This window comes from Mangifera indica, chromosome 19 (assembly GCF_011075055.1).
Source record: "Mangifera indica cultivar Alphonso chromosome 19, CATAS_Mindica_2.1, whole genome shotgun sequence".
Lineage (NCBI taxonomy): Eukaryota > Viridiplantae > Streptophyta > Magnoliopsida > Sapindales > Anacardiaceae > Mangifera > Mangifera indica.
The window spans coordinates 10,922,618-10,935,865 of record NC_058155.1 but is presented as its reverse complement, the minus strand read 5'-3'; the positions used below and the strand labels follow the sequence as shown (position 1 = coordinate 10,935,865).

The following is a 13,248-nucleotide window of genomic DNA, read 5'->3' as shown; positions in this document are numbered from 1 at the left end:
AAGGGACAGAGATTGGATTGAAGATGGGGCCAGAGAAACGATTCCAATAGCCCATCCAAAAAAAAAAAACTATATACCTTAAAAAAGAAAAATATAATTTTCGAAACTTACACTAAGAGAAAATCATAAATTTTTAAAATTAAAATAAAAAATAAAAAATATTATTTTAATATTTTTAATTAAATATCAATTTTATTTTTAAATTTAAAAAATTTTTAAAATTTAATATATAAGAATTTAAAAATTGATTATACCTTTGGTGGGAATAGTCTTTTGGCCTATGTCAATATCATTAATGTAATGTATCAAGTTAAAATTTGGGGAAGAAAATTTTATTTTATTTATGTATTTTATTTTATTTTTTAAATGTATTTTAAGATAAGGGGGAAAATGATCACTGAAACTAGTACTAGATTCTTCAATCATTAATAATATAGACAATATGTTTGAAGATCTGAAATGAGGAAAATGAAATCCATTTTAGTAGGGTCCAATTTTGTGGGGTCTTTAAATTTTACAAGGTACATGCGTCACGTGTCGAGTTATTGTGTTGCATGGCCCATGATCAGCCCCTGGACTACAAACACACAACACTTTCTCTCGTTACAAAATAAAAATCAGATACACTGACAACCTCCCAAATAAATCACACCCTTTTGGAAACTCATCTGTTCCCCTCCCTTGCCTTTCTCTTTTTTCACAGAGAGAAAGAGAAGAGAGAGATGAATCAAGCAGGGTCTTCAGGCCTCGCTTCCTTTCTCACTATCTCTAATGTATGATGAAATGATCGAGATCTAAACCTCTTCTTCTAGGAAGAAGATGGCCAAGTCAAATGCTCAACAAAACCCTGCTTTCCTTCTTGATGCTCTCTACTGTTCAGAAGAGAATTGGGAGGAAGAAGTCAGTGATGACTACTTCCAAGAAGATAACTACTGTTTTGGTAACAACGAGTCTAATCAATTGCCAATCTTGCTAGAGCAAGACTTATTTTGGGAAGATGATGAGGCTTCCACATTGTTATCCAAGGAAGAACCAAACCTTTTTTGTAAAAACCCGGAAACTGACCCAGCTTTGATAAGGGCTCGCCGTGATGCTGTGGAGTGGATGCTCAAAGTCAATGCTCACCACTCTTTCTCTGCTCTCACTGCAATTCTTGCTGTCAACTACCTAGACAGGCTCCTGTTCAGTTTCCACTTCCAGAGAGATAAGCCATGGATGACACAACTGGTTGCCGTGGCTTGTCTTTTTCTTGCGGCCAAGGTGGAGGAGACCCAAGTGCCCCTCTTATTGGACCTACAAGTATTTTCCTTTTACCGAATCTTGTGCTAGGTGTATTTTCCTATATATTGAGATTATATGTTTCTGATAATGTTTGTCAATCTGGGGTTATTTGGTTTGTTTAGGTAGAGGGAAGTAAATATGTATTTGAGGCCAAAACTATACAGAGAATGGAGATTTTGGTTCTCTCCACGCTTAAATGGAAGATGAATCCGGTGACGCCACTTGCTTTTCTCGATTTCTTCGCAAGGAGATTTGGGCTAAAGGACTATGTCTTTGGGGAATTTCGCAAGAGATGCGAGCGTATCATTCTCTCTCTCATTTCAGGTAAATCATTTAAATCTTTCATTTCCCTTATCATTGCTTATCCTCCGAAATCTGCTATCAATTCAACCAAGAAAATTAGAATTTTGTTTTAATTTGTTTGCCCATTTCCAGATTCTAGGTTTATGCATTATCTACCGTCTGTGATGGCCACTGCTGCTATGCTTCACGTTGTTGAAAGTATAGAACCCTGTCTTGGAGTAGATTTTGAAAACCAGCTATTCGATATTCTAGCAGTCGACAAGGTTGAAATCTTTTACTTGTCATATATTCTACATTTTATCTTCAAATTTGATTTTATTCTAGAAATGTTGATTATGTATAAACAGGACCAGGTAGAGAAGCTGAAATTGAAGTTGGCAATGGAAGGATATGGCAACAAATCCAATAAGCGCAAGTTTGGTTCAGTTCCAGGAAGTCCAAACGGCGTAATGGATGTGTCGTTTAGCTCTGATACTTCCAACGATTCATGGCCGGTGGCATTGTCTGTGTCTTCTTCGCCTGAACCACTATCCAAGAAGAGCAGGGCTGAAGATCTACTCATGCAGAGGCAGAACCATGCCAATGTGTCTCCAGATTTTCTCACCGTCCCTCGCTAGCCAGCTCCTTCATTAGTTATCTTTTCATAGTCTTTGTAATAATAGATACTGCTCTTTTATATCATCTGCAAGTTAAATTGCTTGCCATCTCTGCATTTCCCTAGCCTAAGCCCAATTCTGGTTTCACTTGCATCTCTTCTTCTTGGGTGGTGGGTATGGAAATTTGGAAGTAGAGATCGTTAGCATTTTATTCAGACGAAAGTTCAAAGAATATGAACATAGCAATGAAGAGTACTTCCATTTTCATCTCCTCTCTGTTAAGCCCTTCATCTTTTTATGTCAGTAGAGAGCTCAAAATATATTAATGGCAATAAGAAACATAAAATTAAATCTTTCATGATCTTCATAGACAAGAACATGGCAGTGTATGTTAATAATGTATGGGTCATTTTTCTTTTATCACTCATTTCTAATGAAGTAGTAATGGCGGAGATGAAAATACAGAATTTTTTTGCTTGCATGTGAAGGGAAGAACATGCTGTCGGCCACTGGCAATTTTGAGCTAAACTTTCTGTTAATTGTTTGAGTTTTGACCTCGTTTGAAGAGCCTGTATCTTTTGTATGATTTTGAAATGACTGTAAACAGAAAGAGCTACACAGCTGTAAACACCGTCCGCTTTGAAATTTTATAGAATACTTCTTCGATATCTCAAAAAATTTATCTTTTTCCAGCTTTGCTGGCTGTACACACAGTTCATAGTTCAAGAAGAAACCTTCCTGCTTGTACTAATTGTACACACCGGAGGCATTAGGCTCCCTAATTTATTACCTATTATGACTGAAGAAGCATGTACATAATTGTACTATGAAGTATATATAATGTGCAGTATACATAGATAAGGATTTTGAACTAATTAGATTTATGGTTCTTGACAAAGCACTGTTTTTCAAATATTACAGTTGAATGAAAGGCAGATGTAGCTCCCCGATTAACAAGAAAAAAGAAAGGCAGATGTAGCTCCTCCAACTCCAGCCTAATGAGGCAAATTCAGTGAGAGCCACCATTCATATTCTTAAGGAAAGGCATTCACAGTTTATTGAAGAGCATATATTTGCTTAGTGTTCGCTGATCTCTTGCTTCTTGAAAGTGAAAGAGAGAGAGAAAAGAGTCTAATGGAAATCATATAAATATACACCCAGAAAGAGCAAAAGAAAGAAGAAGAAAAAGAAGGGTTTTCACAGCATTTGTCAACAAGAAAAAGGACAGTGTAGTTATTTCTCTATTTTATTTTTACCAGGATTATGCTAGAAGAGAGTTAATTTGGATAGAATATAAAGTATAAACACTTGCTGCAAAGAAAAGGCATAGTTTTCTTGGTCAAAATTTTCCTAACATACAGACTTAGTCAGTCTCGCTCTTGCTTAAGAATAGTTGATGATACCAGAAAAGACACGCGCAAGAAGGTTTGCCTGTGCTTTCCATCACTTTAAACTAAAGGGAATCATGACTTGGCTTTATTCTCCATCTTAAATACACACATCTCTAGACTTTATTATTAAATCTGCTTAATCACTTGCAAGCTGATATATAAAAATTATCTGCACCTTGAATGTCGGAGTAGTTTATATGAAGAAGAAGAATCCCACGTAGCCCTTGCTCTTGTGAGTGCATTTGTAAATGGGCACGTTAATATTGCATTAAAGTATGCCACGCATTAAACTTCTTCTTGTTTATTTTTTTTTTAACGTTTTGGTTTTGAAGATCACTCATCCTTTTGTTGAGATTCGTGTCAGAATTCATAGATCAGAATATGGAAGATGTGAATGTTGTGGAGTTGATGAGAAAAAAGGGCCAAAAAGAAAGTACAGGACTAAGCCGGATTAACCACATAAAGTAGGCATATAAGAGAAGATTAAAAGGGATCTTGGATGCAATTAGATCCACTAAAAACACACCCACTAAAAGGGGAAAAAGTTGAAAGGTGATGGAATGTTGAATTTGGGAGACAATATCTTTTTATTTTGTTCTTTGTTGGTCTTTTGCTCTTTGCTTTTGGTAGTATTGTGGCCTGTAGCATATTTTCAACTTCAAAAGAAAAAGAGAGAATGTTAAATTATGAATTGAGGATCATGTTCATAAGATAGTAATTGGTTCCATTGAATATCTTTTCATCTTTTCTTGCCACTGTCATTTATTTAAACTCCCCAAAGCTCACCCTTTTATACAAGAATTTGTCTCACAATGGACGGCAATTTAATTTCCTGCAAATCAGTAACTATTGCCAACCGGCAACTCTATCACTCTAGAGCTAAAATTTGAGGCCATGTTGAAGCAGTCCTAATAATATTCTAGTAAATAATCCCTCTGGTGTAATTGGGTCTACCGTTATTATTGAAGCAGGTCCACTTTACAGAGACTGTAATTCTCTGGAAAGCAGAGTTTAGAAGATGGGACAAAATGTAATCCATCAAGCTTCCATGGATGCACATTCCATGCGTGAATGGTATAATTGTGAAGCACTGGATATTTCAATTCTTACTGACCGAAAAAGATTGAAATATATTCTGTTTTGCAGACTGGCTGATAAAGGGCACCACAAGATGAGTATCCAATGGACTAGGCAAGCTGGGCTGTTATTATTGTCCCATCTTACTTGTCACCATCTTCTGCAAATGCCAAGCAAACCATTCAGTCCTCCTGCAACTGCCAGCCAAGTAAAGGCATATTCACATTACTTTTTACATATTAATTATAACAGTGCTGCTGCGTGCATGGAGACAATAGGTATATAATTAAGAATGAATATGCTTTAAGCTTCTTCTCAAGCCCTCTTGGCCTGCATCGTATATATGTTTTAAGAGGAAAACATCAAAGGAAAAGCCGAGAGACAGTTAATGTTGACAGAATCAATGGCAGAGTGGTCCAAAAGTGGGGAAGCTAAATGGGTTTTCGATTTATATCCCTGTGAAATATACACTGATTTTGATTCCTGTGGGGTATTCTGGTATTATTATGCTGTGAGATAAGTCAAGTCCTGCATATGACAATTAGGCCTCAACTCAAGTGTCCCTTTTGATGGACCAGAAGGAAGGATCGGGTAGATTTTAGGTGTGTTGGCTGTAAAGAGCGCCATACCAAATATATATCATTAAAATTGGCTGCAACTAACCATGTGCTACGGCATTACCAAGGTGTATAATTTGTCAGAGATTACGACTGTATGAAGAAAATTGGAGGGTTAGTTGAAAGGCCAACGAACTATTTCTCACCAAGTTTTAGTATAATTTCAAAATCTCAAAGTCTAACCCATAAGCTGATAATGTGGATGATATCTATTAGGATAAGATTAAAATAACATATTTACTTTTACAAAGTGAAATAAAAAAAAAATACCTTTAAGTATATACAATTAAAATGACATGACAAAAATTCTATTCAAGATTTAAAAATCTGCATTCTCATCCCCCCCCCCCCCCCCAAAGGGTATCAATTTTTTAGACAACTTCTCCCTCTCTGGCAAGCTGCAATCGTCTCTCTCCTTTTTTCTAATTTCATCCTCATCATAGAAAATGAAATTTCATCTAAACAAACTTGTTTTTGTCATTCGAAAATTAGGTTTTATTGTCAATTTATTTCCATCATTACTTTAGTCTCATCGTAGCTTTAAGATTCAACCACATTGTCGCTTGACAAAGACTATTTCTTGTCTTCATCCAAACAAATTTTTGTCTTCTCTAGCGAGGTAAAGACTAGAAAAAGGCACAGAGACTACCAAAGGCCATCAATTGCAGAAGAGAGAGAGGCTGCCTAAAAAATTGAAACTCTAGGGGAGAAATATAATTTTTTAAATTTAAATTATCAAGTAAATTATTAGTTTTTTAAATTAAAGAGGAAAAATAATATAAATTTTTAGGGTTTAGTGGTAAAATAAAAATTTTACCTTTTTCTCTAACATTAAATTTTAATAAAAATTAATCTATCAATAAATATTAAAATTTTTATTTATTACAAATATATTTTTAAAATTAAACTAAAATCTGATTGAAAATAATCCATCGGCCTCCTAGTTAAAATGTACAATTTTCTATGGAGTTTGAAATCTTGGCCCAAGTTAATATTTTGTCCATAGAAGTATGTTTTCATGTCTTGGCCCTTTTCTCTACCCGTGTCCTGAAATTTGCCCATTATTTCTAGAAGAGTTTGGCCCCTTTAAAGTTCCCAGAATAAGACTAATGTCTCACTTATTTTAAACCCCATCAAATTTTTATCCGTAAATTCGAAAATGAATTTGTTACATAAACTATTGGAACCACCTTTGGATATTAAGTAAGTCTTCTAAGTGATACGTATTATTTGTATCTTTCAAATCCGTTCAACTGAGGATCTCTCGCATTTACTTCAATTTTTACATCCTACTATTGAAGATGGAAACTGAAGGAGAGTGAAAGGAGAAAATTATGTACTAAAATAAAAACAACATCCAATTATATGACATCATATCATATGTATATGTATTTATATATTGAAAAGTGAGTACGTATAACATTTCTCAAATAACAATGGCGTCTTTCATTCTGGATTCCAACTATTCCATATGTGAAAAGGGTCGGCCGCAAAACAAACATAGCAATAGCAAGATTCCACTGAAGGAAAGAAGCAGGGTGAGTGGAGACACCGTAAGATCGAAGATGAATGTGACAAAAATCTCTTGGAGCTCAGACAATATACATGTCTTTGTAGTGGGAAGTGAAATTAGTCTTGCAAGCATTACCTCCACATAGTTTGGGAATGGAAGTTGCGTCAGTATCATCAATATATATTGCTTCACCACTTAGCTTTCCTTTCCTACTCCATGGCCACCACTCCTAGCGTGAAGTTGGAATAGTTATACGTGATGGAAATGCCATCCAAGTAGAACTCCACCATTACGTTTGAACAAAAATGAAAGTTATATATATAATGTGATGCTTTGACAATGATCGTTGGAAACATATTAAATCTATAAGTGTAAAGATTAAAACCTATATTATACAAAACCAGTTGATTTATATTAAAATTCAATCTATATATTTATATACCACTCAGTTATATTGCATTTATTAGATGTGAGACTTTAGTCTCCAATACTCTCGTTTAAATACAATCATCTAAACTGTTAGACTCGTCGTTTGACTCAGTTCGCTTTTAATAGGTATATTGTGACTTGTATCTAGAAACGCTTTAAAACTGTTTGACTTGTACTCTGATATCATATCAAAAATATATTAAACCAATAAGTATAAAAATTAAAACTCATATTATATAATCACTTGTTCCGGAAATTAGAAATGACTGGTTATAGTTTAGTATCCAAAGACGGTCGTAAATGTCTACGGCTCTAGAAGGAGAGGAAGTTAATGGGAAGAGCACGAGAACAAGTGGAAGATGAACAATGTACATTCAACAGTATTATCATGTTTGGTGGGGTGCCATCGCCATCTGGTTCCCTCCGTTTCTAGGGTTGCGTTGTGATTGTGCATGCATCGTTTGAACGTTGAATCAGTTTAATTGATTAATATCCATCCATTGATGGACAGCTTCCTCATACCTTAGTCATCCATCAACCTTATGCAAACCCAGCCAATCACCATTCTTATCATTTGTTATCAGATTATGACGATGTCCCACTGGGATCTCCATCCGTCTTCCTTTCCAAGTTTTTCTTCGCCCCTTGGTACAGCCATGTGGGTTAATCAATCAGTCTCTCAAATTCTAGATTTCTCCTCCAAGAACCCTGCAGTTTGCATGAGAGTTAAAAAATTGCAATAACTTGATAAATATTACTAAATTAATTAGCAGTGTTGAATTGATTAATTTAATTTCTCTTTTAAAGAGAAAAAATATATTTTTTAATTTAATTTTAAAATCTTTTATTAGTTTTGTGATTCTTCAAAGATATTAAATCTCATAGGGTGTTCTTTGTTAAAATGGTCTTTTTATTATTAATAATAAAAAATTATTATAAAAATAGATTATAAATGGATAAAAATTATTATTATATTTTGTAAAATTTGTATGTACAAATAATAATTGTGTTTAATTTAATAAAATAATATTAAAAAATTATTTGTGAAAAATAGTATTAACATATATTATGTTGAAGTATTTGCTTTATGTATTTTTAATCATATATTAAATTATTTTTTTCATATTATCAAATTATAAAATTAATTAATTAAATTATTTATTAAAATTTATTCATTTAAGTTGATATTTTAATTATTTTAACATAAAAATTTAATAAATAACAACTAAAGTAAAAATAATAATAAAACATTTAAAGATTCCCCTTCACCAAACATCCCAAATTGCGTATTGTAAATCTGAAAATGAGACCACATAGGCTTTAATTTTAATTTACAATATAAATGTTTTGGGATTCCGCAAATCGCCTATATAAGGTGAACGATGTAACTTCCAAATTCAAATCCATACGGCAAAAACGCGAGAGCAAGAGCCAGAGCCAGAGCCAGAGGGTGAGAAAAAGAGAAAAGAACAGAAAATAATGGTAGGGTGGGCTATAGCTGTGCATGGAGGCGCTGGTGTGGATCCGAATCTTCCCGCTGAGCGGCAAGAACAAGCCAAACAACTCCTCAATCGCTGCCTGAATCTCGGCATATCTGCTCTTCGCTCCAATTTCTCAGCCATTGATGTCGTTGAACTTGTGGTATGGATATTCTCTCCCACTCCCTGATTCCTTTTGTATTTGTTATTCTTTGATAAACAAGCGGATCATGAATAGTGTAATTGGAGATCATTTTTCCTTTGTTATTCGTTTTTATTGTTAATGTTTTTAAATTTTAATGACTTAGGTGAGAGAGTTGGAAACTGATCCCCTGTTCAATTCTGGGCGGGGATCGGCTCTCACGGCAAAAGGAACGGTGGAGATGGAGGCAAGCATTATGGATGGACCTAAGAGAAGATGCGGTGCCGTATCTGGATTAACAACGGTAAAGAACCCTATCTCTCTTGCTCGTCTCGTCATGGACAAATCTCCTCACTCGTATATTGCCTTCGACGGTGCAGAGGAATTCGCAAGAGAACAGGTTAATATTCCCCTTTTAAGCCACGTGTACAGACTAAATTTCTGAACAACACATGTCACTTCTTGAATATTAACCCGCGTAAGTAACTCGTGTAGGGCGTTGAGTTGGTGGAGAATCAGTACTTCGTGACGGCCGAAAACGTTGGAATGCTAAAATTGGCCAAGGAAGCAAACTCCATCCTGGTACATTGAATAATCCGTCACCGTCTGTCATTTCATTTGAATCTTGTAAAACAAATGGGCTCCACTCACTAGCATTAAATTTTTGTCATTTAACTAGTTTGATTATAGAATCCCAAAAGTCGGACTGGAAAGCTGCAGTGTGGGTGCAGGTGCCATGGACAGCCCCTTGCAAATGAACGGGCTCCCAATAAGCGTATACGCACCGGAAACAGTTGGCTGCGTGGTTGTGGACAGTGAGGGACGATGCGCTGCAGCCACTTCAACAGGGGGACTGATGAATAAAATGAGTGGGAGAATTGGCGACTCCCCGCTTATCGGTGCTGGAACGTATGCCTGTGAATTGTGTGCAGTGTCGTGCACTGGAGAAGGGGAGGCCATCATACGTGGAACTCTGGCTCGTGACGTGTCGGCAGTGATGGAATACAAGGGTCTGGAGCTGCAAGAGGCGGTGGATTTTGTGATAAAAGAAAGGCTTGATGAAGGACAAGCTGGGCTGATTGCGGTTTCTAAGAAAGGTGAAGTTGCATGTGGGTTTAACACAAATGGAATGTTCAGGGGCTGTGCAACCGAGGATGGATTCATGGAGGTTGATATATGGTAGTTTATAAGTTAATAGCATTTGTCATTTATATTTCACAAGACTTTCGCTATTAAAATGGACTATTTATTATGTACAGTCTTAATTTTCTTCCTTTCAGTTTTGATGAAAATTTGGCTTTTTCCGTTTAAGCCAAAGTTTCGTAAATCTATAAATCAAAAGTTTATAAATATGATAAAGATTTGAATTTAAATTCTAAAAATTCAAATACTCAACTAATTTTGCTATCTCTTAGGGTTAGATTAAAAATTTTTCGAAAAAGTAAATTACATTATTACATCTGAGGCCAGAAAAACATGTTTTCACTTATTGAATTTAATGAAAACCTAATTATTTAATGAAACTGGTAAGTGTTTTTTTTTTTTCATTGACCTTAAATCAAAGTTGCACTAAATGAAATCACAATAAAAGCAAAATCTGAATGACTAAACTGTGATATTACGATGACTTCGTCACTCTGCTTTTCTAATTCTTCCATTTTACCTTTCTTTTATTTATACGAGATTATCCTATCATATTTTTTGGACAAATCTTGTCACAATCTTCATTGTGGTGGAGCTAGTGATGGTAAATCACACCAGTTGATTGCTCATCGAAGCATTTAATAACCCAAAACTAAAGCCTCCACGATACAAAATCCAAATTGTTAATCAGGGCATTCAACAACCCACACCATTTCCACTATTTGTTGCCACCGTCGTCTAACCAAATCCCTTCCAATCCACCCTCCTGAAACTCTACAACCTATCGTGGCAACTGTCTCAACAACCCAAACCCCACGTGAAATAAAAAGGAAAAGTGAGAGCTTCTCAAGTAATTTGGCTTTGAATAAATTTTGAAGATGTTGACAATCAAGTATCACTTCATAAGAGAAGCAATAGAAGATGACAAAATTCAACTAGCAAAACATGACCAAAAAATAAAATTATAAAATATTTGTCTCTTACTTTTACCACAATGATACTTTGCTATGGAAAATTAATCGTTAAGGTTAAAATAATTGATAGAGAAATGAGCAATTGAATCAAAAGAAAGTAAGAAATGTAACTAGCAAACATTGTTGGAGCATTACCGGTGATACCACTGGCTTTGGTGGGGCTCAGAATTGACTCTGGGAAGGCATCAGCCAACATTTCACCAAGACGGACCTGGGAAGGAGTAGAGAGGTGAAGTCCATCAGGCTCCAGCGGTAGTCCCTTGGCGTCTACGCATTCCACGTTTGGGAGATCGCTTCCTAATTGGGCTTCTCTTACTATGTCTACGAAAGTTCCTTCTCCAGAAGCAAGTGCCACCTGACAAAACAAAACCACAACTAACCCCATTAATTTATTTTACTGATCTAATTAGACATGACGGTAAGTTGTATTAGATGAACTCTGACATACCCAACGTACCTAGAAGTTGAAATCCGTGTCAAGGGCAGATAATTAGTGGGGCAAACCCATCTACGAACCAGTCAAGTCGTACAACACAGCCAGAACATCATAGTGTTGTGTTTTTGCAGGTTTTTAACGGATGGATTCGTAAAATTATATATTTTTTCAAAATTTTAATACTTTCATTATTTTTAATTATTTAACAGGTCTTGCTTTGCACTGAGGCAAGGCCTCAGTCTTGCCTTACGGCCTTGATATGATGCACGATTTTACGGATTGCACCTTTACAAATCGTATCAAAAATGGGGAGTTTGGGCGAACCATGTTAAAAATAGGGAGTCTGAGTCGGGCCACGGGCCAACTGCTGGGTTGGTGGTAATATTTCATATAATAATTTATGAGCTGCCACACCAGATTCCATTTTAAATCAGTGATCTTTACTCCCCCAGTATTTTTTTTTAAATAATTGAGTAATATTATATATATAATTTTTCATTATTTGATTAAATAATTAAAAATTAATGATAGAATAATATATAATTATATAATAATATTTTATTATTTATACTAAAAAACAATTTATCCAATGGGAGCTAAAGCACTAACATCATCTTGATGTAACATTTCAACTGCCGTTATTTTATTTTTGTATTTTCATGGGCAACTGTTGACACTTCAAGAAGTGGCCATGAAGAAGAAACCAGAAAGGAAATGACTTGACCTAATAATAAAAAAGACTTGGTCTAATCATAGAATGAGATTGGCCATTGAACCTACTTAAAATGAGATGTCGAGTGGACCCGAAGGAAAAAAGAATACCTGGATTATTGGTAGCATAGGATCCTGCAGATCTGAACGTAAATCCATGAAGAATTTCTCCAGTCTCCCTTTGTACGATTCTGCATCTTCAAGAGTGATCGTATCAGACTCTCCCTGATACCAAAGAAGTGCTCTGATAATTCCACCACTCTGTAAAGCCACCCGAGTTCTCCTTACCATCTGCTCGTAATGAAAGCTCCCTTTTCTCCACTCAGAAATATTAGTTCCACCAATGGCGCAAGGAACCAGACCAATCACTCCAAAGCTCTGGCGCTTGGTCAAAATCGCATTGGCAAAGGGCATCCCTGGTCCAACTCCATTGGTTTTGGCAACATCAAAGTCGGCATGAAGTGGTTCATGGGCTTGAACCCAAGTGAGTTTGGCATTAAGACGGAGGATCGATGGGTTTGGCTGGCACTGGGCCGGAACGACGCCGTCCCAGATAAGGGTGTTGGTTTTAGTGTCGTTAATAACACCACCTCGTCCGGCCATGTTGCTTTGGCCAGCTAGGATAAATATGTTCTGTGGTAGCTGGGATTTTACCGAGCAGGCATGGGAGAGAAGGATGAAGAAGAAGATGGAAAGCATTCTTCAAAAACTCTACCTACGACTTTGCCAATCCCATATGGTTGCTTCTATTATAGTTGACATATTTTTTTGAATGCATTTGAGCCAATGGGATCTTTAATTTCTCCACAATTTATCCACAATAATAATAATAATCCAATCGGTTGGTAAACCGTTAATTCATATGAACTAAAATCTTTGAGATGGCAAGCCTAAGTTGACCATTGATGAAATAAACTCGACCGTCACGTCTGCCCTGCACCTAATCTAGGCCCCAAATTCTGAGCCCAAAAGTTGTCCATGCGAGGTTTATGTTTGCTCTTGTCCACATATTTAATTAAGGCCTAATCATGAGTACAATGCTTATGATGTTAATATTCCAGCTAGTTTATTAATCAAATGACGTTGAGAAAACATTGGTTGATCTAGCAGCCGCCCACGATTTGTGATATGGGTTTGAGACCAATAGAGAAAGATGA

At 35.9% G+C, this 13,248-nt stretch overlaps 3 protein-coding genes across 4 annotated transcripts; 2 read left to right on the top strand and 1 right to left on the bottom strand.

Annotated features, from left to right (window-relative positions):
* The first annotated feature begins 636 nt into the window (after nt 1-636).
* Nucleotides 637-2,449, top strand: LOC123202589 (cyclin-D3-1-like). 2 transcript variants are annotated; one of them, XM_044618535.1, is made up of 4 exons: nt 641-1,299; nt 1,404-1,605; nt 1,717-1,847; nt 1,932-2,449. In XM_044618535.1, the coding sequence occupies exons 1-4, from the start codon at nt 820-822 to the stop codon at nt 2,199-2,201; spliced, it is 1,083 nt and encodes a 360-aa protein (XP_044474470.1). In that variant the 5' UTR covers nt 641-819; the 3' UTR covers nt 2,202-2,449. The 2 variants fall into 2 exon arrangements, with proteins under 2 accessions (XP_044474469.1, XP_044474470.1); XM_044618534.1 differs by having other exon boundaries at nt 637-1,299; nt 1,717-2,449.
* Nucleotides 2,450-8,596: 6,147 nt separating this feature from the next.
* LOC123202999 (probable isoaspartyl peptidase/L-asparaginase 2) lies at nt 8,597-10,085 on the top strand. Its single transcript, XM_044619157.1, has 4 exons — nt 8,597-8,848; nt 8,994-9,227; nt 9,323-9,409; nt 9,507-10,085. Exons 1-4 carry the CDS (start codon nt 8,687-8,689, stop codon nt 10,008-10,010), a joined length of 987 nt encoding a protein of 328 aa, XP_044475092.1. The 5' UTR covers nt 8,597-8,686; the 3' UTR covers nt 10,011-10,085.
* A 728-nt stretch (nt 10,086-10,813) lies between these two features.
* LOC123203061 (probable carbohydrate esterase At4g34215) lies at nt 10,814-12,960 on the bottom strand. Its single transcript, XM_044619227.1, has 2 exons — nt 12,203-12,960; nt 10,814-11,299 (listed from the first exon to the last, which is right to left on the bottom strand). Exons 1-2 carry the CDS (start codon nt 12,788-12,790, stop codon nt 10,976-10,978), a joined length of 912 nt encoding a protein of 303 aa, XP_044475162.1. The 5' UTR covers nt 12,791-12,960; the 3' UTR covers nt 10,814-10,975.
* Nucleotides 12,961-13,248: the final 288 nt, after the last annotated feature.